The sequence below is a fragment of the Diospyros lotus genome, chromosome 12, assembly GCF_014633365.1.
Source record: "Diospyros lotus cultivar Yz01 chromosome 12, ASM1463336v1, whole genome shotgun sequence".
NCBI lineage: Eukaryota > Viridiplantae > Streptophyta > Magnoliopsida > Ericales > Ebenaceae > Diospyros > Diospyros lotus.
In genome coordinates, this window is record NC_068349.1 from 37,912,779 (window position 1) to 37,939,473 (window position 26,695).

Genomic DNA, 26,695 nt, shown 5'->3' on the forward strand with positions numbered 1-26,695 from the left:
ATTTTTTGATATCCAAACTATCCTCGTTAAGATAGAATTTTGGCCAGTACATAAAAGGATAAGGAATCCATTCTTGTCCCCAATCATAAGGGTTTTGAATACAATTTACCTTCATTTTCAGTGCAATTTATTCAAAAAAATTTAAATGCATTTCTTATGAAGAAAGGACACTCATATGTCTGCTTAGTGCATTTCCAAAACTCGTGTTAGGTAGTTCCATCGTATTAACTGACATCATGAATCGGTTGATTTTGTTGGATTGACTAACATTATTCAAATTAAAAATTGAGACATACACTTACTTGATGGGCGAATCCAAGGGAAAGACTGTCCGTTTTCAAGATTAATTGGGTGAAATTTAAAATTTTAGATATAAAAAAAAGAAAAAAAAAAGAATTGAGGCATACACTCTAAATCACGAATACAAATATAAATGTCATAAAAAATATTATAACTGAGTAGCTACCTAAATGGTACGTTTGATAATAAAAAAGCCATGCAGCATTGGGTATAATATGAGCGGTCAGAGGCGTAATGATTCTGAATTGGGCTGCCGCTGTTGAGTGGATTTAGAGTAGAGGGTGGACCGACGGAGAAAGGGGTGGAAGCCGATGACCTCAACTCAACTCTCGGCCACTCTGGGCCATCGCCATTTGTCGTCGGCTTGGACCTTTCTCTGTGATTCAGTGGTCCTAGACTGTTTTGGTTTTGGAAATGGCATTTCCCCTTTATAAATAAATTTATAATAATTTATCTAAAATTAATAGCAATTTAATAATAGATAAAATTATTACTAGTTTTATTAATTTATCAAATTATTACTAGTTTTATTAATTCCTCTCTTTCTCTTTTTAAAGAATCAAAATTATTTGCTCAATTAATATGATAAGAAATAAACAAAATTTGATAAAACTCTTTGTAATCCTTTAAATAAACTTATAAAAATATCTTTTCTTAAAGCTCTTCAATAGCGGCATGTGTCTCATGATATTTAGATTTCGAAACAAAACAAATGAATACCCAAAATGTCAAATTTAGGTTAGGAACTTGAGAGTATACTAAATTCAAAAAAAAAAAAAATATCTATCTTAAATAAATAGATCATCTTCTTCTAAACTTAGATCTTTACTTGTCAAGATTGTCTCATAACCAAGATCTGATCGTTCTCCTTTATCGATCTCACATAACATTTATATATATAAAAACAAAAATTATAAAAAATAGAAATATCAATTATTATATATCGTTACTTTGATTATTTTGATCCATTTTTAGTATTAAGAATGACTTGATTATCAAAAAAATTTATTGACAGAACCGAGCTCCACTCTTGCAAGTGAGCCTTAGATTTCAACAATCAAATGCATTAAGATTTAAACAATCATGGTAATCATCGGCTTCAATAATTATTAATATTAAATTTAAATTTATGTTTATTATTATTTTAATAATAATTATTTGTAAACAATTCTCAAATTTAAATACGGAATTAAGACTTTGGCTATTTGCAGGGGCTCTGTGTCTTTCCAAATTGCCCCTTTTTTATGTTTTCTTTTTAGATAAACCTTTTTTACGTATGAAAAAAAAAGGCAAATGGCATTCTGGTTATTTTGCGGAGAATAGGAGGGCAGAGTTGGCACGTCAAAGTATATATACTGGCGCTTTGTGCTGGACGATGGTCTTCAAACGCCTGCACATAATTCAAAGGACTCCGCTTTGCAAACCCCCCCCTCTCTCTCTCTCTCTCTCCCTCTCTCTCTCAGTCTTGCTGTAACGGCGAGTCAGCGACCGCAGTGAAACTGTTACGACTCTCTCAATTTCACCGCCGCTCTCTCTCTCTCTTTATATATATATATATATAGGCCGTTCGTGCGGTGTAGGGTCTACTGTGGCGGTGTGGAGGATTCCGGTAGGTATGTTCTTGAACCGCCTTATTTTCTGTTCAGTTTCTGATGAGCAAGTGCTTTCGATTTGTGAGTTAATTGTTTGATTTATTCTATATGCTGTATCTTTTGTTCTGTTGCCGATTTTCTTCTTGAAATTCAAGGACTTGTCTGGGGAGGCAAATGCAACGCTTGCTCGGTCTGATTTAGGAAGAACACTACTGTTCTGTTCGAATTTATCAGTCCACATCGAGTTTCGAATTACTGATTTAGGATTTTGAATTTGGCCCGAAATTTTCTCAAAAGTTTGTGCTGATTGATATTCAACGGCTTCTTCCATATAGGGAACTGCTATGCTTGTGGAAAACTCTGTCTATGTTTGAATTTTCTTTGTCAAATTCGACAGTTTCAAAGTTGCATAAGCTGCTTTCGTTTCAGTTTTATCCATGTATAGGAATTTACACATCAAATATATCTATGTCATGCTCACAGAAGTACGTATTTGTGTATATACTCTTTCTGCAGTGTTTGTTTGTGACTATATATTATATATATTATTTACCTGTACAGAGTGTTGTATCGCGAATTCTGGAATTTTATAGGATGACATTCTTGATTTTGTCGGCCTTTCGCTAATAATTGGATGAATTGTTACTGTTTTTGGATTATTATGCTCTTGAACAATAGGAAGGTTCATGAATTACCCATATACAACCAACCTTTGGACTCGAGTTTAAAATTCTCTTTCCACTTTCAAGCGCGCTTTTTGGTTGGTAACTTTTCTTGCTGACTTTGTTGATCACCGCCAGCTAAACACAGGTTCCCAATCACCTTTCCATCCCTGGATTGGGGACTATTATTTTTACATATTTGTTCTTGTCGTCCGTGAACTTTTACCTTTAATTTCTCCATTTCTATGACTTGATCTGATTTTGCATTTGCTTATTTATCGTTTCCTGAGGCGGAACTGTTTTGAACTTCTGTTCCTGTTGAATGCTTTTGAAATCAATTCGCTTATGTTTGCCCGATTACTGTAAAAATTGGTCTTTGAACTGGATTCTAGTCCTTGTGCACTCAGCAACAGAGTCCTCCAAGCTTGGTTTCCTCACCCTTCTTTGGTGCAGTTTTAATTACTTTCTCAATTATGCACACTGCACGTCTTCAAACTGTTTTCCTCTTGTTTTACCAAAATTAATTCTCCAATTTGTGCTTTTGTTTATGCATTGGAGGTTGTTTGATCACTGGATTTGTTTTTGGTTTGTGCTGCATCGCGTGCCCAATATTGCTGTATATTTGAAACTTATGGGAGTGTTTGGCAAATGCAGCAGCTGTACAAAGTCTGCGAGGATGTTGGTGAAGATGGCCCAAAAATTTGATCCTGAAGAAGTCATAGAAGAATTTGAGATGCTGTCAAAGGATGCTGAGAGAGTGCAGATAGAGACCCTGCAGAAAATTCTACTGGAAAATGGCAACACGGAGTACTTACAAAAATGGGGTCTGAACGGAAGAATCGACCCCGAGAGCTTCAGGGCTTCTGTTCCACTCGTTACTCACAATGATTTGGATCCTTACATCCGGAAAATCATGGATGGTGACAATGCCCTTATCCTCACAAGAAAACCAATAACAACTATCTCTTTAAGGTGCTTGTAACAAATGCTTATTTCTTCTGCTATTTTACTATCATTTTCTTATAAAAAGTTGTGATGTTTATGTCTGTTACTCTTTGTTTCATGCAGTTCTGGTACCACTCAAGGAAAGCCCAAGTTTGTCCCATTTAACGAAGAGTTGATGGAATCCACTATGCAGATATTTAAGACGTCTTTTGCATTTAGAAACAGGTAATATCCTTTGGGTATTACAAAAGGATTTGGTTTATATTGGTTTAAGATGTCCTTAGTTGTAGTTGACCATGATAATATATGGTTGAAATATGTAGACAGAGTTTCATTTCACCTTTTAAATAATTTTTTTCTTCTTTGGTTCATTAAAAAAAAATATATATATAAAGCATTTGTGAATATCTAGAGTAGCTGTTTGCGCAACTTTTGAAATCCCCACGAAAATTCTTCTTTTTTCTTTTAAATTTATTAGGGAACTTAATCTGGTTAATGCTAACACACCATGAGATAACAAATTCTATTTCTTAATTGTTCTAAGTTGTCAGATGCAATCTTACAGTTGGTTAGTGCTTTTGAAGAGTCATCATCTTTAGTGTAGAAGTTCTGAACAGTCGGATATTAATCAGTATAATGCACTTGGCAGATAAATTGCATATTCGCATATATTTATTCATCTACCTCTAAGCATCCAATAACAAATATTTGCCATCAATTGGGACTCCACAACGAGACATGCAACAAAGACTCTACAGTCTTGTTTTCTGACGTTTTTTAAGACTCTTCGGGTTTCCCATGGTGGCCTTTTGTGTTTCAGATTTTTCTCCCTTTCGAATGAGTTTTTAACAAGTTGGCGGCTGGTTTGCAGGGAATTTCCTCTTGGGAATGGAAAGGCTTTACAGTTTATTTACAGCAGCAAGCAGTTCAAAACAAATGGGGGTCTGGCAGCTGGAACTGCAACCACGAATGTGTTTAGTAATTCGGTGTACAAGCATACTATGAAGGCTATGCAGACACCATATTGTAGCCCTGATGAAGTGATATTTGGTTCCGACTTCCAGCAATCCTTGTACTGCCATCTTCTAAGTGGACTCATTTACTGGGATGAAGTGCAAGTTGTGTCTTCTACGTTTGCCCACAGCATTGTTTATGCCTTTCGCACCTTTGAACAAGTCTGGGATGAACTGTGTACTGATATTCGAGAAGGAGTTCTCACCAGCCGAATCACTGTCCCATCCATTCGAACTGCAATGGAAAAATTGCTCAAGCCAAATCCTAAATTGGCTGATATGATCCGCAAAAAATGCTTGGGATTAAGCAACTGGTATGGGTTAATACCAGAGCTATTTCCTAATGTTAAGTATGTGTATGGGATCATGACTGGGTCAATGGAACCCTATTTGAAAAAATTGAGACACTATGCAGGCGAGCTGCCACTGCTGAGTGCTGATTATGGGTCTTCTGAAGGATGGGTTGGAGCAAATGTGAACCCAAAGTTACCCCCTGAATTGGCCACTTTTGCCGTGCTTCCCAACATTGGCTACTTTGAATTTATTCCTTTGAGGGCTAATGTTGAGGGTCAGAAGCAAGATGAAAGTGAGGCCCCCTTCCCCTCCATGGAGCCCAAGCCTGTGGGTCTGACTGAAGTGAAAGTTGGTGAAGAGTACGAGATCATCGTCACCAATTTTGCAGGTAATTAAGTTTGAAACATGACTTGAATTTGTTGTCCTGGTTGATTGAACTTTGAAAACCCCCATTTTCCGTTAAATTGCTGTCCATGTGGTCATGTGGTTGCCGGAAACAAGCCTAACAGCTTTATCTTGTGAAGGCTTCGGTTGCGCCCATATTGTTTCATATTTTTCATTCTTAGGCTGTTTAGCTCACATGACCAAGTTGGCTGGTTTGGAGACAAGTATCTATGATTATTTGTACGGTAGCACTTTTTCATATGTAGCTCATGGCACAACTAAATGGTTGACATCTTACCGCGAGATCCCCCAGTAATTAAGTATCTAATTTGATCATGCAAATTTCATAGAATCAAGAGAAAAAAAAAAAAACAAAAAGACAGAAAATTTAACTCACATTGACTTTGCAGGTCTATATCGGTATAGACTAGGAGATGTGGTGAAGGTAGCAGGCTTCCATAACTCCACGCCAGAGCTCCAATTCATCTGCAGAAGCAATCTCCTCCTCACCATTAACATCGACAAGAACACCGAGAAAGATCTGCAGCTAGCCGTGGAGGCAGCCGCCAAGCTGCTGGCGGAAGAGAAACTTGAAGTCGTCGACTTCACAAGCCACGTTGATTTGTCAACCGACCCAGGCCACTACGTGGTCTTTTGGGAAGTGAGTGGCGACGCCGGGGAGGACTTGCTTAAGGAGTGCTGCAACTGTTTGGACCGTTCGTTTATAGACGCGGGCTACATGAGCTCCCGTAAAGTGAAAGCCATCGGTGCCTTGGAACTCCGTCTTGTTCGGAGGGGAACCTTCCAGAAGATCCTGGACCACTACGTGGATCTGGGGGCTGCTGTCAGCCAGTTCAAAACCCCCCGCTGCGTGGGCCCCACGAATGGCAAGGTGTTGCAGATCCTCTGCAACAACGTTGTTGAGAGCTACTTCAGTGCTGCTTTTAGTTGAATATATGTTCTGTCGTGTAACAGTTTGGATTTTTGGATTAGGTTTATTTACACTTCATCATAGGTCTTTGCTTTCTCAATAATGCTGCTTCCAACCAGTTGTACAAAATTTGTAGTCTCTTCCAACTTACAACTGCTGCCCCTCATCAGCAGCTATCCATTGTATTTCCATGCCCACCAAAATGTAGGTTGTACGCTTGTACTGAATTGGTTTCTCTCTTGCATGCTATTGCTAGGGCTTAACCTTTAGGGGAAATTATTATATATATCAAGTTAAATCATCTTTAACTTAACAAAGACCTACTTAAAAGTTTGAATCCTTATTCTTTCTTCCTATGAAACCTCGTTTGTACGCTACAACTGGATTGGTTATTCCTGGCAATATTTTCACCGGGATTCGTTAAACAGGACTGCAGGCATGACCTGAAGAGCATGCGGACACATTTAATTATTTGCAGCTCAAGACTGTCATAGTTTTCCGTTGTGAGTATCAAGGCAAGGTTGAGGGTAGTGGAGCGGGTCAGCTGCATTAAGATTGATCATGCAGGTGTGCGTGGGTGTATGGGGGAGGGGTGTTAGTCGACCATTTCTCATTGGAGCTGCTAAGCCATGGCCTTTTGATGTTTGGGGCTATGGCCGATAAGGGTTAAAGGAACGGAGTTCTAGCGAGTCAGAGAGGGAAAAGGTAGGGTTTCATTGTGAAGAAGAAGAACGAGAAGAAGCAGAAGCCATAGCGTAGAAGACAAGACCGAACCGAGGGAGTTCCATTTTTGAAATATCTTGCCTTTCCCCCCTCATTTGCCTCATCTTCAACCTCAATCAAATTGTCACAATCTTCCATGTACGTGCGGTACGTAGCTTTAGTTTTGGATAATGTTCTTCATAAAAAAACAGAAACGACCCAGCGAATTAGCGTAGAGAAACTGAAAATCACAAACAAAGAATTTTCTTAAAACTTTTATTCTTCCAGAAATTGTCTTTTACATTCTTAGGAACCCTCAAGAACTCCACCAATAACAAAATTTTCCAAAAATAGTAAGTTAGAAACTAAATAAGCAAAATCAAAGCACTAATTGAAACAAGATCAGTGCCGTATACAGCAATCAAAACAGACCTTCCTACAAAAAGTTATCAACTAATCAAATCTTTCATAAAATAGCAAATTTGCTAATTTGAAGGCCTAAACAACCGAATTTGGCCAAAAAACGCCATGCATCACAGCCAAAGGCGTGAGTTTTGTTTGCAAGGCTGTTTCTGATCAAATCATGTAGTCAAAACCCCAAAAATGGAAACTGCCAAAATATAGTAGAAATAACCAAGAAGGGAAGTGTCAATTTACCTCCTTCACGCCCGCATCAAGAAACATATTCACCCCCTCAAGACTCTGCTTTATAAGCTCCACTTTGACATTCTCCGGAGTCTTAAAGCATGCCTTGGCATTCTTTTAAGAGTTCCAATCTGATGTTATTTTGCTCTAAAAATCCCAACCTTGGTGGTCTTCCCACGATGCATCCACGTGACATAACTAGGATCCTTAGGATCTTGTAAAAGATTATTATCCTTCAAAGCAAGATTATTTTGTCACTGCTCATGAATTAGGAAGTTATTTTTATTCAATTTTATTTACAATTATAAATTAAAAATAGTTGGATATTATTTATAGTTAATTTACAGTTAGTTAAGTAGTTGTGGAGTGATGATAACTGTTTTAAATAACTATTGAATAATTACGAAATCGCAATTTAGAAAAGGCCAATTTACCAATCATTCTCTATACTTTCCAAGTGGGTCTCTAGAAAAAAATTATTTTGTGCTTTGAAGATAAAATTTGTGCCCTAAATCAATCACATGACACGGCATGCATGTTTGTGATAAAGTTGAACTTATGATATATTGAAAAGAGTTTATATTATTATTAATAAATTTAACCATATTATAAATACGTAATAATATACAATTATTTTAAAACAACAATTTTATCTACTGGTGTGGTGCCTCAAATGAAAAATAATCTCATCTTTAGAAACAAGAGAAATTAAGAGGGTAAAATGCACTCGAATTTCCGTCGTTTGTGGAGATATTTCTTCTTATTTTGAAAGTTCTTGTGATTTATTTTTTTGTTGTTGAGATACCCTTTTCATTGATTTTAAAATAGAGACGACATTAATTAAGGTATATCTAATCCTTTTAAAAAAAAAATTATCTTTAATTAAATAAATTAAAAAATAAGGAAGAAGAGGGATTGTTGCTTGCATCTAAAAGGGTCACCATCAACAATGTTGCAAGGGAGGGGCAAGAAGAGAGATGGAGATCATTTTTGGTGCCATCATCGAAAACATTGGTTCTAGCTAAAAACTTGCTCGTTGTTGCTAATACTATTTTTTTTTTCTCTCTCCCTCTCTCTCTCACTTGCACCCGTAGATGGGTTTGATTTTGATTCCACTAATGGTCCAATGTCTAGCAATGATGTTGGGTTTGTTTTGGCTAAAACCAAATCAAAATTGAAATCAATGAAGAAGACAGAGAAGATAAACTGTCCTCATTGCGTCGATTCGTCCTTCTTCTTCTTCTTCTTCCCCTCTCTCTCTTTCTCTCTAGCTACTAGAGCCAACATATGATGAGGCCGTTGTTGGTGGGTTCTACACCCATTGGTGATGGGTTCTAGAGGTTTCTAGAACCTATTCAATGATGGATTCTAGTTGGAAGCCATTATCTTGGTGTTACTAGCAGCCAGTACTTGGAGCTGTCGGTAGCAATGGGTTTCCAATTGACAATTTTTTTATTTTTATTTTAAGTTAATTAGTAATTGAGGGCAAAAAATTAAACCGCATGAATTAGAAGGGAGATGTTTGGACTAATAATCCAAATCACAAGAGACACGAGTGCGTGCGTGTTACCCAAATAAAAAAAGAAAGAAAAATGTTACTACAAGTAAAGACCCCCCAGAATGAACACAATTTTCCCAGTCATCTGTATGCTTTCCAAGTAGGTAGGTCTAAGAAAACAAGAAAAGAGAAGAAAGGAAAAGTTACTTATAATAAAGACAGACACCACAAAGCCCAGAAACCATAGCATTGAGCCTGAAATAATTAATTTAGTAGTCAGGCTGTATCAATTCATGTTTGTCATGTTCCAATATGTACACCAGTACTTATGCATACCCTTCAAAGCATTCTTTCAATGTCCTCCATATGTTGTCTAAATTCATCCAATCCAGCTCAACCCCCCCCCCCCCCCCCCCCCCCCAACAAATCCTATATATAAAAAAAATTACAAAAGCGATTATAACTTTATGTTAGGACATGTCTCAAATATCATAACAAAAAATGAAGATAGAACAAAACTAAACAAGTGAACAAACACTTCTTCCAAATAAAGAAATAAGAAAAATAAAATTATACAACTATATATGTACAGGACTCGAATTGAGGAAGTGTTGGACTCGGGTTGAAAAATGAATCTGGCACTTTGTTATTGTAACTCAAATTCTGATTTAGGCACATGACATATATAGACAAGGTTTATGTAGAGCTAATCATACTCATTTATTTATGTTTCTAGTACTGAAATATTGTATTAGCGGATCTGTCATTTTCTTCAACCAGCTTTCACCAATAATTTTGGGGAATCAAAATATTTAATGTTATTGCTCATTTGCACTTCTTTTTACCCCAATTTTCAATTTTGCTCTCAGCACATGCACCATAACTCATCTGGGTCAGGGGCAAATTGGGTATTTTGAATTAAAAAAGTTTCCTTATTAAGTGGAGAGGAGGACACATTAACTAGCCAGCCAGCCTGCTTAAGGTTCTGAACACATTAACTAACAAGATGAACAAAAGGGAAGGTTCCATTGAATCAAAAGAAGAAGAAGAAGAAGAAGAAGGTGGTGGTGGTGGAGGCAGTCACTGTAAGATGTGGGATTGTGGCAGCCCTTTGTATGATTCGTACGAACTGGTTTCGCTGGTTCATGTTATCGACAGGCACATCATGGCATTGCCGTTTCTCGCCGGCGGGTCTCGCCGGCGACGCCTGCAAGAGGCAAGTGGCGGCCAGATCCCTCCTTCCTCTGCCGTGGTCCCGGCGGCGCAGCTGGTTGTGGAAGATTCAGCACCTGCAGGGTGTTCAATGGTGAAGAAGAAGAGTACTGGGTTTTGTAGAACCTTCAGCAGGATTAGTTCGGGCTGGAAGAAGAAGAAGAAGAAGCTTCTTGGCAAATGAAGAAATCAGTTCATTAAACATATATGCAGTCACTGTTCTTGTGAGTTGATCATATGATTAATTTGTAAGAGATAGTTATACTGAGATCAATCGGAGAAGCCCATGAATTTATTTGAGATTAATACACACACACACACATATATATATATACATATATGTATGAGGTTGCCGGCCAGTGTCTGTTAATTTCATCTCATCACTCATCATGTGTTTATGTCCTCCAAATTAATTTTTTATTTATGCAATAATCAGTAATCTATAGTTTAACTCTGCCTTCCAATTTCTATATGCATCTGTTCTGTGTATTAAATTATCTATTTCTATCTATGAGCATACATTTCTCCTAATCATATTCCCTTAATTGATATATAAAAATAAATTAAAAGGATAACACTAAACATTTATTATACCTCGCTCTTTAAACATATATATTGTACCTTATTTTTAGATTTACGATTTAAGATGACAATATATATATATATTTTAAAACATGAGAAACTCAAGAGGTCTCTCGATTACAATCAACTTTTAGTTCAAACCTATCTCGCCCTCCTAAAAGTTATAATTTACCTGTTTCATAATTCTCAATTAAACGAATAAATTTGTTGCAAGTCGAATCTCGAAGACTTAGTCTATCAGACAGACACGGTCAATTGTGCATTCTCGAATAAAGACATAATCGAACCCACAATCTCGAGATATTTCAAATTCCCAAACGGATGCGATAGACACTTTGCATTACTCTAAAAAGTTTGATAATACTTAATAATACCTAAATTAAAAATATATAAATGTTTTAGTTTTTTTTGTACTTTTTTACTATTTCAAAATAAATAAAAAATTCAATTGTTTATTTTAAATTTACAAAATTTTAAATTAATTTTTTTAGATTTAGATTTAGATTTAGATTTATTTCCCAGCTAATTGGGAGCAGCCGGCGCGCCACTGCAGAGCGGCTGATAATAAACCAAATGGCACAGCCATATTTGGGCTTCCGCAAACCAATCTTGATTCTTCTCAAGTGTGAAGGGCCCACACCAAACTACCTTCTAAAATACATTGAAGCTTCCTTTCGTGATAGCTGGAAACTACAAGAGTTGCAATAACTAAATAATCTCGCTTGTTTAAAGTCCCCATTTAATAAAGTTAAGAATTAAAAATAATTTAAAATTTCTTATGCTAAATAATCTCATCATCATATTTTTAATAATTTAAAAAAAAAATTTAATAAAAAATATATAAACTTATTTATCTAAAATTAGAGAGTCATGAACAAAAATAAAATTATTATTTATTAAATACAAAAATACATAAAAAAATTATTTAAATATAATTTAAAACTAACATTAAGAGACATTGCCAACACGTAAAAACTCACTTTAAGATTTATTTGAAACAATATTATTATTATTATCATGACTTTTTGACACTTAAACATGGAGATTGTACAAGTTTAGGAATACATTATTAGAGGTTAAAATTTTAAATTTAAAAGGTGCACTGATTAACATGAGATTATTCTTATCTTTTCGCTAGTTAAAAGTAAAAATTTAAATGATTAAGGATATAAAATATTATTTTCTAAATGAAAGTCAATACATTACTCATTCAGGGTATTTAAGAAAATTATATTATGAGTCATCAGAGGCAGTATCATCATATCGCTGACTTACTTATTCTTAATCTCGTAAATTATATAATGAGTGACTATTTAAACATTATTATTCAAATACTAAATTCACACGACACCTTAAATCTTCCTTCAACTGGTATTATTAGCAAAATTATTTTCATTTATTAATTATACATGAAATATGATGCATCTCTTAAAACTACTTATACTTGATTTAAATAAAGATAATGTTAATATTTTCCTAAGATGCACTAAAAGTGTCTTATTTTTAGACAATACTTATTTATCACATATTGTTTTTAGCTATAAAGCATTTATATTAGTTGATAATAATTATATCATGTTTTGCAACATTTCATCAATCAATAAGAGTATTTTGCAACTAAAGATAAAATGTAATAAATGATAATTATCTAAAAATATAATACATTTAATTAGCGTTACAGACAATGATTAGAGAATTCGTTGGATTTCTCAAACTCGAGACAAAATAATATTAGGAGTCATGACGAATAACAGTGTCATCAATTATGTAGCGTTTCCTTATTAGAGGAGACTAAGGAAATCATGCGCCCATAATCTCCTCTATCTAGCACCTTCTTCAATGAAGATGCAACACATAATTGATAACTCATAACATTATTCACGAGTGACATGTCAATGTTTTGTTAGTCAATTAAATACTAAATATTAAAATTTCCTAAATCCCCAAAAATTAAGAGAACGTTGAATTTCCAAACAAATATTGACATCTATGTGTGTGTACATGTGTATAATTATAGACACGTTTATATACATTGACCAACTCACCCAAATTAAAAGCAGAATGGTTCAGGCATGCTTCTTGAGAAGAGTCTTAGCTAACAATGTTGACATTCAGTTTGGTTGACTTTCTCTGCTAGTTTGACCACCCAGATGTTTGACCAAGATATTGCAAGTGACGTTTATAAAAGAAGAAAATAAGAAGGAATTGTGTTTCGTTCACATGAATTAAGAATTATATCAATTAAAACAATCATTTTTTAGTCATTTTCTTTTAATTATTCTTTGAATGTGTAAGTTCTTATCAATTTCTATTCTTAATTAATAATTATGATGCGATTGAAGATTTTACAGTAATAGAAATTGTTGAATCTGAGTTTATTGTTGTCTTGATTTACTTATTCCAATTCTCCCGAATATTAGGAGTGATTTACGATCAAAAAATAAATAAGTGTCAAAGACATTTTCAAAATAGTACTCAAGTAATCAAATGTTAGAGAGACGAGATCATATGACTATCTAAATGTAAAAAAATACCTTTTATCTTCAACACAAATCACGCTATAAATACTCGTGTGATGTGCAAGACTTCGGACTCACTAATCATTTTCTAATTAAATTAATTTTTTTAAAGCATGGTCAGTCTAATTAATGATTTTTTTATATTGTATGTTTATGACCATTAATGTCATATTTTTTATTTTTTCTTGGTAAAATGGGTTGACCCATATTGAATGGGTCGGGTCACAATTAGTTGATTGGGATTTGAATTTTTCAATTTAACTTTTTATTAAAATTCCAAGAGTTTGAAAGTCAGAGGGGTTCACATGCTAACTTGGAAAAGTATGAAGTTAACCTTCTAGATTACTCCATTCGGGGATTAATAATTTAATATTATTATATTTCTGAAATATTGCATTTTACCCCTTGATGTATGTAATATTACATGGATTTTTACTTAAAATGGCCTTAGTTAGGGTATCTCCAACCCTTCACCCCAAATTTGGGGTTAAGGGTTGGAGAGGAATTAGTTCTTACCCCAAACCTTAACCCCAAATTTGGGGTAAATGAATAGTTTATTATTTTTTTTATTTTTTATTCTAAATGTTTTTTATAATGTAAATTATTTACTTATTTATTATATACCAATTTAAATTATTACCTAAAATTACATAATTAACTAAAAAAAATTAATTATCAATAACATTAAAAAATAAAAACGTTACATTTACTATCTCAATTAATAAAACATTATATTGAACATGGTAAAATTTATTAATTATTATTCATTAATTGATTATAATTTATTAATATTATTTAAATATTATTAATACTAATAATAAGTATATAAAAATATATAAAGGTGGGATACAAAAGGAATTAAATTTTGTTATAGTTAAAATGAGGGGGCAAAATAGGAATAAATATATTACCCCAAATTTGGTGTCAAGGAATAATGCAACCCCAAATTTCCAAATTTGGGGTTGGGTTGGAGATGGTCTTAGGAATATATTTTAAGCTATCACTAACTAATAATATATGAATGAGTATATGTCTCGTTATGCATATAGAACCCTCTCAATAATTAAAAAATATAATGTTTTGTTTCTGATATGTAAAACCACATGATTTCATATCTTAATTATTAAAATTTGTTACTTTAAATTTATACTGTAATAGAACGTTAATGCATGTATGAACATGCTCGTTTTCACTAATAACACGCCATGAAAATGATTAGTTGGCAATATTTAAATATGCTGACTAGTTTTTTACATTCTGTCAACAATTAAGATTTTAAAAAAACACAACAAATTAATCAATCTATTCAAATATTGCTAATCGATTATTCACACGGCATGTCACGTACAGAAATTGGTGCATTTACACACGTGCTAATATTCTATTATGATAAAAATGTAAAGCAATAATTTTTAATAATTAAAATATGAAATCTTGACATTTGGTACATCAATGACAAAAAAAAAAAAAATTAAGTGAGGTATTCGAGCAAAAAAATTAAATTACATAGACATTCAAGGACATTTTTTTTAAACGAGGGGGATTAAAAAATACCTTTAGGTGGAACTACTCAAGTAAAAAAAATAAATTATAAAATTTTTTTAGAACATTTTTAAATTATAAAATCTATTTACAAATGACCCAAAACAAGCAAATAAGTGCCAGGTGCCCTATATTAGGACTCCTGTACGTGGGGAAGGGAAGTGGGCAGATAGTGAATGTGGATGAATAAGGGGTCACCTAACCCTGAGTGGGTTACTGACTTACTGTTGTTAGTGCAGGAGTGGCTTAAATTGGGGAAGGACAAACCCAAGTCTTGGAAAGAGACATCCCTAGAGTCAAAATATGCAAATAAAGTCAATATCACACAATGCGATGATCCCATTCTACTGCTAGGTCACTTACCCTACGCCTACCCCTACCCCACCACTTAATAAATGTATATATATTACGAATAAAGAAAAAAATAATATCCAGGGAAAGAGAGTGAGGTGAAAGGTCAGAGGAGTAGATGTGACAAAATGAGTAAAATAGTTCAATAGGGCATGAAGCAAAGACATCATATTCTTACGGGTAAATAGGAAAAAATTCAATTTTTTATGAATTTATAAATTTATTTAAATATTTTAATTTTGTTAAATATATTTTAATTATATGTAATTTTATTTAATATCTAAAATTAATTTAAAATACACATGTCATTATTAATGTAACACGTCACGTGTCATAAAAAAATATATATATGTGTGATTCACACACATATATATATATAAAATATAAAATAAAATTATGCACGTGAGTTTCACTTATACGTGTACATGTAGATTTTATTTTTATATATTGTTTTGATGACAAGTGACTTACCATGTTAACAATAATATACGTCTTCTAAATTAATTTTATGAATTAGATAAAATTATACCCAATTAAGATACAATTGTCAAAACTAAAACGTTTGAATAAATTTATGAAAAATTTTAGTTTTTTTTACTAGTTACCTTATTCTTTTTTTTTTTTTTTAGCTAATGTCTTATTACGAACGCCTTCAACTACTAACCCCAAAATACGATGAATGAATTAAATTAGAAAATTTGATAGCCCTTAATTTCGATCCTAGAGCAATACTTTGACCATGATAGAACAAGTTCCACACGACTATATCCTTGGACCTACTAGTTACCCTATTCTTACGTAATTAATGATAATATATGATTGATTTGACACACAATAATAGAATTTATGTAATTTACTATATTATTTTTAAAACACAATATAATTTCTCATCCACCCAAAGAGGAGGGAATGGTTAACGGATGTTATCATGTCATAGTCACGTCTTATTATTTAGATATTAAAATTTAATATTTTAATTAATGTTTATTTTATATTAATATTAAGTGTAATTATAAATATTAATAATATATTTATGTTTTGAAATAACATCTCAACAACTTAAATTCTCCCCTCCTCCTAAAAGTCAAACCTCTCGACATCTCTCCCTCTCAATTCTACATTCTCTTCCCACATTGGCTAAGACCCTCTTATTATTACCCTTCCATGCATGAATGATTGGTGGTGAGCTCTCAATGACTTGTCTCTATCTTAGCTTTAGTTTTATTATAAATGGATTATATTAGAAATGTGGGGTATAAGTTTCCTAGCTAATTGGTAATTGCCAATTCAAAATTTGCTTTATTAATGTGAAATGAGAATTTGTCACGTTTGGAGGATAAGTGTCATCGATCAATTAATAGCAAAATTAAAGTAGAAGCCAAACACAAATAATTATGTTATGTAATATAACTCTGTTTAGTGTTTGCTCCTTTTAACTTGTGATAAAAGCATTCTTATGACATAAATTATGATTCACTCGGTGAGGACCATTTTGTAATGATTAATTTGTGGGATCAAAATTGTTTTCAAGAAAATTGAGAGATTGGATCGATTTTTTGAGATTTTATATGAAAGACAAAGTTAATTTTGCAAGGGAGAATAGTAAATTGTTTTTAATGAAAATGCTATTTAAACTAGGGTATGTAATGGAACGAGTCTCTCTTGTCTTCGATCCTATATTCTATTATCTTATCTTATATTCGAACGAGTTAGGTCGGAGGCACCTTAAACTTATTTTCTTATAAGATTTGATATGGGTAAGAAGAGATATTTTGATTCTCAAATCTATGTATCTTGATGTATGAGGAGAGGGAGAAAATATGGGTAAAGATGCTAAATAAACTTATGAGGAGATTTCTTAAATTTGACCCGATTTTATCTTTAAACTAGCTCGAGTCTTTTTATATTTAAAGTAATATTTTGAGAATATTAATTAAAACACTTTTGACTGACAAAAAGTACAAGACATGATAATAAATAATATTGCTTAAGTGTTAAATTTAAATATTTAAAAAATTATTTACTTTTTTTAACCCTCGAGTTATGAAAACATAACTATGATTAGATGATTATTTGTCTAATTTTATGAAAGAAATGAAATGGGGACGAGAGGAACTGACATTTCCTTTTGCTTTGAGGGGTAAAAAAGAGAAGTAATGGATGACCGTTGTTCTAAAATAGAAAAAAGAAAAGAAAAGTCGAGAAAGTGAGAGAGAAAAACAGGGCCTTAAAAAATAAATATGAGGGAAAAACAGGGCCTTATCTCTCTCTCTCTCTCTCTGGGTTGTGAGGCAGATAAAAGGCGAAAGAAAACACGTATTCGGCTCTCTTTTTCTCTCTCCTTCTTTTGCTTTTATTTCTTTCTTCACCTGTAACGTGGAAAAAGAGGGTCGTGCTTCAGAAACCTCAGATTTTATCAGAAATCTCTCTCTCTCTCTCTCTCTAACCCAACGAGCCCCCCACACCGTTTCTTTCTTTCGCTCTGGCACAAGTTCTATGTTTGAGCCTTCAACCCAAGGAATCAGCTTTTTCTTTCTTGAAGATTTGTATATATCATTCCAGTATCGTGTTGCGATATGATACTGATGTAGTATTCGGAAAAATTTCTAGCTTGTTTGGAAGCTGTGCTCTCTAATGGCTGAATCAGCAAAGGTTCGTTTGGTTCGTTGCCCCAAATGCGAAAATCTTCTTCCGGAGGTCGCAGATTACTCTGTTTACCAGTGTGGTGGTTGTGATGCTGTTCTTCAAGGTAGGCTCTTTCAATCTCTTCTTGTATTTCAATGCTTTCCTGTTTGGTTCCCTAGAAAACTCAGGCAAGGAATGCGGAATAAAATTGAAAAAAAAAAATAAAAAAATTACATATTTTCTGTCGTGTCTCCTGTTTCCTGGTTGACTTGGTTATATTGTTCCCTTTGACTTATCTTATTGAGTTCTGAATAATCAAATTTTCGAGATTCAGTCTTGAACTTTCTTTCCTTTCTCAGCATTTTCTCAGTAACCAAACGCGAACATTCTTTCATTGGTATTTCTCTTGCCACATCTTATGAGTGCCTTTTCTCTTTCCTCTCCCCCAATTACAGCTGGAAATATGAATTTTGAGGCAGATAGTTCATCGCAGAAATCTGATGAAGAACGGGTTCAAGGGGTTTCTGAAAAATTTGCAGAGAAATCAGAAAATTTCAACTTCCCGGAGAAAGGGTTGAACTTGAGTGATGGGTCTGAGAATGATGTTAAATCCAACAGCAGCTCTTCCAGACGAACTGGTAAGATTGAGGTTTTGAAAAATTTGGGTAACAGCCAAAGGAATGCTTCATCATCCATCCAAGATGATAAGTGGGTTGTTGATAGTGATCTTCAAATGAATGAGAGTTTATACGAATCCGGCCGAGCAGAGATGGGAGAGCAATTTGAGGAGTTGAAACCCCCAAATGGGTCTGGAAGAGCAAATCGGGTTGCCGATTGGAGAGGGGGTGGGGAGAGAGTAGAGCTTGAGAGGTTTTGGAGGAACCCTAGAAGGAATGTTCAAGATGTGAGATATTCAACTTCGAGATATTCAGAAGAGGGTCCTTCAAATTATCATTTGAGGCCCCCCAGTTATGGTTATGAGGAACCATTAAAGAATCAGAACTTGCCTGATGAGTCTAATAAGGTTGAGTACTTTGAACAAGATCGGGCTGAGCTTTTGAGGAAGTTGGATGAGCTGAAAGATCAACTTAGCAGATCTTGCGATGTTAATGACAATCCTAAAGAGAAGTTTCCCCCTGATCGGAGGGTGGCTCACCAGGAAGAGGCTTATGGTGGTCACGAGTCTTGGTTTCCTGATGGCTCGTGGGGATCAAATAGGCCTCCTCCTAGTCAATATCCCATGCCCGATGCATTTGTTGGAAGACATCCTTATGTAAACCGTTATCCTGAGCCGCCTTATATGAACAGGCATGAGATGGATATGTATGGTTTTTATCCTCCCATGCACGCTCCAAATGATATTCAAAGATTTGGGGATCCTTTAAGGTCTCAAATGCTTAAAAGAGCTCCATACCAAGCACCCGCCCCCCTACAACAGCAGCCGTCTCATCCTTATTATTCTGGACAGTATATAGATGGTAATATAGATCCATTTGAACTGTACCCACCAAATATGAACCTTCACCATACTTCTTGCTCCTGTTTTCATTGCTACAACAAGCATCCGCAAGTTCCAGCTCCAGTCCCACCTGCTGCTAGCCACAGTAAAATGTTTCCTGGTGTCCCAAACGATCTGATGCTGTACCGTCATGAGATCCCGGGCCCATTTGGCACACGAGATTATCCTCACAAGATTTCTAATCCTCCTCCATTGAACTCCCACAACCCACAATCTCACACAGGATGGCCTAGTGACCTTAACTCTGAAGTTGGTGGTGGTTTTGTCCGCCACCGTCCTCCAAGGGTGATACTAGCCGCAGGGGGACGGCATTGCCGCCCCATAGCTGGTGCTTCCCCATTCGTTACCTGCTACAATTGTTTTGAATTGCTGCAACTGCCTAAGAAAATTATGCTTTTGGACAAAAACCAAAAGAAAGTGCAATGTGGAGCATGCTCTACAGTCATCCCTTTTGCAGTTGTCAACAAGAAGCTTGTTGTTTCTCTTCATACAGAGACAACGAACCCTCCTAAGATGGTTGATGATAGGCTTAATGTGGGAGGGAGAGATGGTGCTTCGCATTCCCGTATGCATGCAAATCAGGCTAGCATGAATTTTTCCTCTGATGATTATGATAATTCAGGTTATGATTTTCAGTCTATGGACAGAGAAGCAATTTCTTCGTCAACAGGTCCGGGATTCTATTCAGGCAAGTCTGCAGAGATGAGAAGTCTTCACTCGACATCTCCCTATTCTTCTGAGGATGAGGATAACCTTGACAGTTTGAATGCCCATAGAGGAGAATCCAACTCTGCCGAGCTGGCAGAGAAAGCCAATCTATCTCCACCTCCTGCTGGTTCACCTCTTCAAGATCACTTTGATTATTCTAGTAAGTGTAATAATCGAGTGGATCGATTTGGTAAGGGGAGCCAAAGTGGACGTTCAGAGCGGGACAAGGGGGAGCTGAAGAGGGCTACCTCACGGCAAAATTCTATGAAAGATGCATCGTTGGCAACTGAGATGGAGGTGTCATTTAATGAGTTTTCCAATACTGGGACATCCCAAGAATCAGGGGATGCAAGCAGAGAAGAACTTCAACCAAGAGTCAACAAAGGGGGCCAATCTTTCTTTGCTGGCATTATCAAGAAGAGCTTCAGGGACTTTTCTAGGTCTAATCAGGCTTTTGATCCAAGCTCTGCTCATGTCACAATCAATGGTCATCCCATACCAGATCGTTTTCTAAAGAAGGCTGAAAAGCTATCTGGACCAATCCAACCAGGAAACTTCTGGTAAATACATCTACTTCTCACATAGCATGCAGTTATTTTTCTCCAAAATGTAAAATTGTATGGCTCATCATAATAACTTGCCAACCATCATTGCAAGCGTTCTGGTGCCCAAACCAGGCAGTTTCACATTAGGATCTAGGGTGACTTGAATGCAGGTTGTTCAAATATTCTTGTTGTTACTCACTCCTAGTTGTGGCGGGTGATCAGGTGCTAGGGGTTAAGTCCCACTGAAGGTGAGAGTATCCCTGCTCACAAGAAAGCAGAAAAATATTATGTACAGCGTGAAAATAAATCCCATTGGCTAAAATTTATATCCACCCAAATAAGTTTGATTCAGTCAATAAATGGAATTATTTTTGGTATAATTAGACCAGATTTGTTTTAAGGCAACATTGAATACAGAGAAGTAGATCCAAGCTTGGAGCCCTTAATTGGAGAAGAGAACAAGATAAAGTATTACCTTACCCTCCCCCCCCCAAAAAAAAAAAAAAAAAAACGAAAAAAAATGTTGCTATAAAGAAATTGGTTTAGGTGATGGCAAGCCTTCTAGCAACTGGTAAGGTTGCTTTTTTGTGACCAAAGGTCGATGGGTTGAATTGTGGAAATAGCCTCTTTTCAAAAAATAAATAAATAATTAACTTTCTTAATGTGTTTTATTTGATTATTGAATTTAAATCACTTTATAAAGCTGCACCTTGTTTATGCTCCAAAATTCCAAAGTATATATTAATGAGCTTGTTGGTGAATTTCCAAAAACAGAAGTTCAAAAATTTATAATTATGTTTTGGATTATCTTCTCTTTTGAGGTGCTGTGTAGTGTAGAGTCACTAAACCTTGTGATCTATTTCGCATTCCTGAATATCTTTCCTGTTTCTATCTTCCTTTACAAGGTATGACTTCCGAGCTGGTTTCTGGGGTGTGATGGGTGGGCATTGTCTCGGCATAGTTCCTGTAAGTTCAACTAATTCTGCTGTGTAATTCACATTACATCTCTATCCAATCTTTTTAGTATAATAAAAGAGTGATACCATTTCCTTGCAGCCATTTATTGAAGAATTCAATTACCCCATGCCGGAGAATTGTGCTGGTGGAAATACTGGTATCTTTGTGAATGGAAGAGAGCTTCACCAAAAAGATCTAAACCTGCTTAGCAGTAGAGGGCTCCCTACTATCAGGGGTAGATCATACATAATTGAGATTTCTGGGAGAGTCCTAGATGAGGACACAGGTGAAGAGCTAGATGGCCTTGGCAAACTTGCACCAACGTAAGTCTCACTCTTTGATTGATGAATTACAAAGTTATTCCTGATTGTTTGTTCTAAGTAGGGCATGGCTTCTCCTGGCTTTGCACTCCTAATTCATGTGACAGCTTTAGAATTCAAGAATGCTCAGAGGATCCTCCTTTTTAAAATGATGGCCACAACATGAATTTTCATTGGGTAACACTAGGACATGAAGCAGGATACTTATAATCACATTGCACGGGAAACGGACAGCTAAGATCATTAGGTTGTGTACTGAGTAGATTACATATCTCCGCTCAAATGAATTTAAAACTAAAGAACTGATGCCTTAAGTTTGAATCCAGAACCTGATCCCAGTATTGTCTAGTGTCTTGCATGAAAACATGAGGGGGGTGAAAAGGGTTGGTTTGTGGAATGCAAGCAATGAATTTTGCAAAAAATCCTTTGAAGTTTAGGTAATACCTGTAACCATGATGGGCACTTTTGATGCATTGACAAATGTATAGATACCAAAGGGTATTGACCATTTGATGGTAGTTTCAACTTTCTTGACTAATTTCCTAGGAAAAACCAAGCGAAAACAGACAGCTTTCTAGGTTGTGAAGAAGTCTGCTTACTCAAAAATATAAATTTGACTAGTATGTGTTCATTCATTCCACCATCACCTCATAACAGCGGCCATGCTTCCCCATGAGAAATTTGTGGATCATGATGCCATAGAAAACTGGAAATGTTGATATTTTCAGAGTCCATACTCTTGTGTGGTTTGAAGCATCAATTTAACTTCTAATTTTTGTGAACAGGGTTCAAAAGGTAAAACGTGGATTTGGCATGAAAGTTCCAAGAGCAGCTGCCCAAGCAGAATAGGGGCTACAACCGCTGCAGCTAATCCACAAACGATCTTGAAGCTAATGCTATATTAGAGTTGAATTATACTCTTTTTTGATGAAATTTTTGGAAGGAACCGATTGATTATTTCGGTGCATTGTTGAGAATGAACGAGAAGAAATTAGGTTGTTGATATGTTAGTAATGTCTCAGAACCTTCTCTGTATGATGGAAGGAATTTTATGTTTTGATTGATTGGCTTGATTTGTTAAAATGCAATGTTAACAAGTTGTTTGTGGGTATTCTTCTGCACTTGTATATGTGAAACATGTAATTTTTACCCCAATATTACTGCTATGTTCCCCTGAACAGTGATTTCTTTCTGGCTTTATTCTCCACAGTGTCCTTTTCATTTAGTCTTCTTCCCCTGAATAATGGTTGGTTGAATAGATTTAGTAGACACATTGAGGGCACCTGGAACCCAAAACTTTGGGGTTTTCAACACTTGCGTTAGTAAAGCAGCTAGCTTGGGAGATTGCAGGATAGGAACACAGAACAGTATGAGTTGACCTGTCTTGGCTTGTAAGTTGGATTTTTCTAACCTTGAATCCTGCCTGTTACTGTTAGAAGATGATAGATGTGGTGATTTTATTCTCTTCTTTGGATGTACCCACTGTCACGACCTAATTTCACTTTCAGCCAGCACTTTTGGGCGATTGTGTCAGTGTGTTCCACAAACCAAACTTGAATGATGGTTATACCTTGGTTGGAGAGCTAAAGCTTGTTTCCTACAAAAGAACCTCTTAAATGAGGGCATCTGGCTATATAATGGAAGTCTCTGAAGCCACGGTGATTCAGTGTCTTGTGGCATCCAAAGGACAATAACAAGCATTTTAAATGCGAGGCTGCAAGCTGCACATTAAAAGCAACATTTTTGTTACTTACCCTTAAAACAAATATAGAATCTGAATTCTGAAGTATGTTGAGATCACACCGGAGAGTCTTATATTCTTCTGGCATTTTGTGACAAGGAATGTGTATTCTTGTAATAAGTTTTCATATTTATTTTTATTTTTGAAATCAAGATTACTAAATATCTATGGACGTGTTATTGCATTAGTTTAATTTTAAAACATTAATATATAGTAACGTAAGGTACGGAACTTCTGTATGGTTAAACATAGAACATAAGTGAACTGAGAATATTAAAGTATTTTTTAAAGATAAATTATTTTATATAAATTAATTAGATAATAAATATTTAATGAGTACATATTTTTCGATAAGAATAAAAGAATCAATCACTATCCACACAAAAATTTGATTGGCTGATGCGTTTACTGAACAATAATTAACCAAAAGCCAAATCCTATAGTGCTCTGTATTTTGTTAGTCCCTTCAGTCACCATATTATATTTTATGTTATATTAACACAAATATATAATATATTAATTCCAAAAATGAAAAAAAAAAAAATGGGTAACCCTGCTTAACGGTCCCTAAATTATTTTGATCCCAATTATTGCTACATAGGCTATATGATTGGAGTTCAGATTTTGTGGAAAGAAAGGGAAATGAAATAATCTTATGCGAGTTATAGCACTTTTTCCCCCTCAAGACACCCTGGTCAAATATGGGCATTTATAAGCTACAAGTAATGAACAAGAATGCAACTCGAATTGGGAACAATCTAAAATCACACAGTTTCAGTTAAATTAAGATATGAGGTAAAAAAAAAAAAAAGTTAGATATGAGAAATATTTGTCATTTTTAATATGTTTGTTAAACTTTTTTGGTGATCCTTGAAAAAAAAGTCACATAATTTTTTATTTTAATTTTTCAAGATATATTTATCTCTTTTTTCTCTCAAGATAATTATATATTGATTATTATAAAAAAAAAATAATACTTGTATTTTCTAGTGCATTTTAAAAATTTAACAAACAATTTGATAAAAATCTTAAAATACTTCGCAACCTTATTTTGACCATTCCATATTTTAGTCCCAAAAACAATCTGACCTTATTTTGATATTTTCTTATTTTAAAAAATGCTACCTTAATAATGAGTATGAATAAAGTAACTGTTAATAAGATAAGTACAATTAGTAATGCATTCACACAAGGAAAATTGATCGAGGACATCATGTCTCCTCATGGAAACATTTGGAATACTGAACCATGAATAGTTCTCGTCTCATTGTATGAGATTAGTTTGCATAAATTCTAATTTTAATTGATCAATTTATTTCTGTTAATCCTATCTTTTATAACACCCTTATAACTCATTACAATACTCCTATCTTTTCCTTGTTCTTCCTCTAACCCCTCTTTTGCCAGATATTTGTTCTTTTAATCTACTCATCTCACATGAACCTCTATTGATCTTCTTTTTACATGACCAAATCATTTTCAGCATATTTTAAACATCTTATCTTTAAGAAGAGTCCCTGATGTTATACAAATAATTTCATACAGATTCAGTTAAATTTCTGAATATGTTACCATATTTTACATGATAAGTAAATTGGGGAAATAGAAACCATCCATGTAAAAAGATGAAAAAATATCAGCCTAAAAGAAAGATTGTACCAAATAAAGATGAAGAAAGGCCATCAACAAACATCAGTAATCATTTCCCTGCAAAAAAATTATACCCTGAATTTGAACCAAAATTTTCAAAACCAGATTCCTCTATCCCTTTCTTCAAATTTCATGTAATTAATGAAGGAGAACGACACAGGAAAAACATTGGGCAATTATGTAAGAAGAAGCCAATAAATGTACCAGAAACTAAAATTAATAAGCATCACAAAAGAACACAACTCCACTCCTGATCCACAATAACAACAGGATTTTCCAACCAAATCAAATATTTATTCAATTTTCATAACATATGCCTGCAAATGGCATACCCAGCAAACATAGAGCATTGAACAAGTCTAGATCACACTTGAGTCTCTCATTTTCCTACTTGGTTGAAGGATCTCTATCTTTCTTGCTTGGGGTTGGTTTGAGGAATGGATCCTGCATGTTCAAATAATATGATTAGAAAGGATTAGAGTTGGGGGCAAGAAGGTCCTTACTTTCTACAACGCTTCCAACACCCCTTCCAATGAAGTAGAATGGTAATGGACATTCATATAGCTTTGCATGTTATCCCTTTAATTCTCATGAAGAATTGGAAAGATGTAAAATTTGGAACTAATCTAGACAATCTTTTCTTCACTGAACACCAAAAAAGAAGAACTCTCCTGAACATATGGAATTTACAATTCTCTGCCAATTTATCAAGTTCCATAAGTGGTTCCTTCTTTATATTTAGATAAACGTATATTTAAGAGGGTTACTGCAAATATCCCCAATCAACAGTCAGTTTTACAGTGAACTCCTTAATGTTAAGAATAAACTTGAAACACTTTTTAAGCTCTACATGAATTAGATCATGGCACGCCCAGTTAAAATAAGTGTCCTCGTATAAAAAAGCATCATTGATCTGCTATTTTCCCCAACAACCAATCTTTATCGAATTGAAACAACGCAAAACACTAAAACTACATACCATACCGTTTTAGCAAACCTAATTCTTCAATCAGACTGGTTGGCTCATTCGACATGTAAAAAAATCCAACAGAACTCATAAATTTGTTTTTGACATGCAGTTTATCCAAAATCCAAGAAACGTGAAAATTTATAGCAGAACACGCGCATGAATTCGACGAGACTATAGATTATACAATTCTAAAAGAAAAGGGGCAAAATAGAGAAATCTAGGGTTGGATCACAGAAAGAGAAGATACGTTTTCGACGAAGAGGTAATTGGCGACGACTACAGCGGCCACGATCCCGCCGACCATTGCTGCCGGCCCGGTCAACAGACTCCATCTCCGGTATATCATCTTCCTCTTTTCTTCTTCTCTCTCTTCCGAGGCTTCTGTTTGTGAGCTCTTCTGCGATCTACTACGCCACGGTACCGAGCGTCCTAGAAGGATAAGCCCTCGCTGCTGGGCCATAGCATTGGTTAAAAGGCCCCCACTTTGG

The 26,695-nt window shown here is 34.9% G+C and overlaps 2 protein-coding genes and 1 long non-coding RNA gene across 6 annotated transcripts; 2 read left to right on the plus strand and 1 right to left on the minus strand.

The window, feature by feature from the left end:
* The first annotated feature begins 1,701 nt into the window (after positions 1 to 1,701).
* LOC127787138 (jasmonoyl--L-amino acid synthetase JAR4-like) lies at positions 1,702 to 6,438 on the plus strand. Of its 4 annotated transcripts, none has more exons than XM_052315021.1 (5): positions 1,702 to 1,913; positions 3,209 to 3,526; positions 3,623 to 3,724; positions 4,371 to 5,194; positions 5,601 to 6,438. In XM_052315021.1, exons 2-5 carry the CDS (start codon positions 3,231 to 3,233, stop codon positions 6,140 to 6,142), a joined length of 1,764 nt encoding a protein of 587 aa, XP_052170981.1. In that variant the 5' UTR covers positions 1,702 to 1,913; positions 3,209 to 3,230; the 3' UTR covers positions 6,143 to 6,438. The 4 variants fall into 4 exon arrangements, with proteins under 4 accessions (XP_052170981.1, XP_052170984.1, XP_052170982.1 ...); XM_052315024.1 differs by having other exon boundaries at positions 3,212 to 3,526; XM_052315022.1 differs by having other exon boundaries at positions 1,702 to 1,909.
* Positions 6,439 to 17,468: 11,030 nt separating this feature from the next.
* Positions 17,469 to 22,995, plus strand: LOC127786890 (protein ENHANCED DISEASE RESISTANCE 4). The gene is made up of 5 exons (XM_052314605.1): positions 17,469 to 17,921; positions 18,253 to 20,584; positions 21,475 to 21,535; positions 21,626 to 21,849; positions 22,632 to 22,995. The coding sequence occupies exons 1-5, from the start codon at positions 17,807 to 17,809 to the stop codon at positions 22,693 to 22,695; spliced, it is 2,796 nt and encodes a 931-aa protein (XP_052170565.1). The 5' UTR covers positions 17,469 to 17,806; the 3' UTR covers positions 22,696 to 22,995.
* Positions 22,996 to 25,436: 2,441 nt separating this feature from the next.
* LOC127786998 (uncharacterized) lies at positions 25,437 to 26,640 on the minus strand. The gene is made up of 2 exons (XR_008020089.1): positions 26,455 to 26,640; positions 25,437 to 25,681 (listed from the first exon to the last, which is right to left on the minus strand). It is a non-coding gene; the product is annotated as an uncharacterized LOC127786998 (long non-coding RNA).
* Between the last annotated feature and the right edge of the window lie 55 nt (positions 26,641 to 26,695).

What these genes read in the sequence shown, in the direction of transcription:
- LOC127787138 (XM_052315021.1), top strand. Translation starts at nt 3,231, where the DNA reads ATGTTGGTGAAGATGGCCCAAAAATTTGATCCTGAAGAAGTCATAGAA. An exon ending in ATAACAACTATCTCTTTAAG is followed by an intron (nt 3,527 to 3,622) that starts GTGCTTGTAACA and finishes TGTTTCATGCAG; the next exon opens with TTCTGGTACCACTCAAGGAA. An exon ending in TCTTTTGCATTTAGAAACAG is followed by an intron (nt 3,725 to 4,370) that starts GTAATATCCTTT and finishes GCTGGTTTGCAG; the next exon opens with GGAATTTCCTCTTGGGAATG.
- LOC127786890 (XM_052314605.1), top strand. Translation starts at nt 17,807, where the DNA reads ATGGCTGAATCAGCAAAGGTTCGTTTGGTTCGTTGCCCCAAATGCGAA. An exon ending in ATCCAACCAGGAAACTTCTG is followed by an intron (nt 20,585 to 21,474) that starts GTAAATACATCT and finishes TTCCTTTACAAG; the next exon opens with GTATGACTTCCGAGCTGGTT. An exon ending in ATTGTCTCGGCATAGTTCCT is followed by an intron (nt 21,536 to 21,625) that starts GTAAGTTCAACT and finishes ATTTCCTTGCAG; the next exon opens with CCATTTATTGAAGAATTCAA.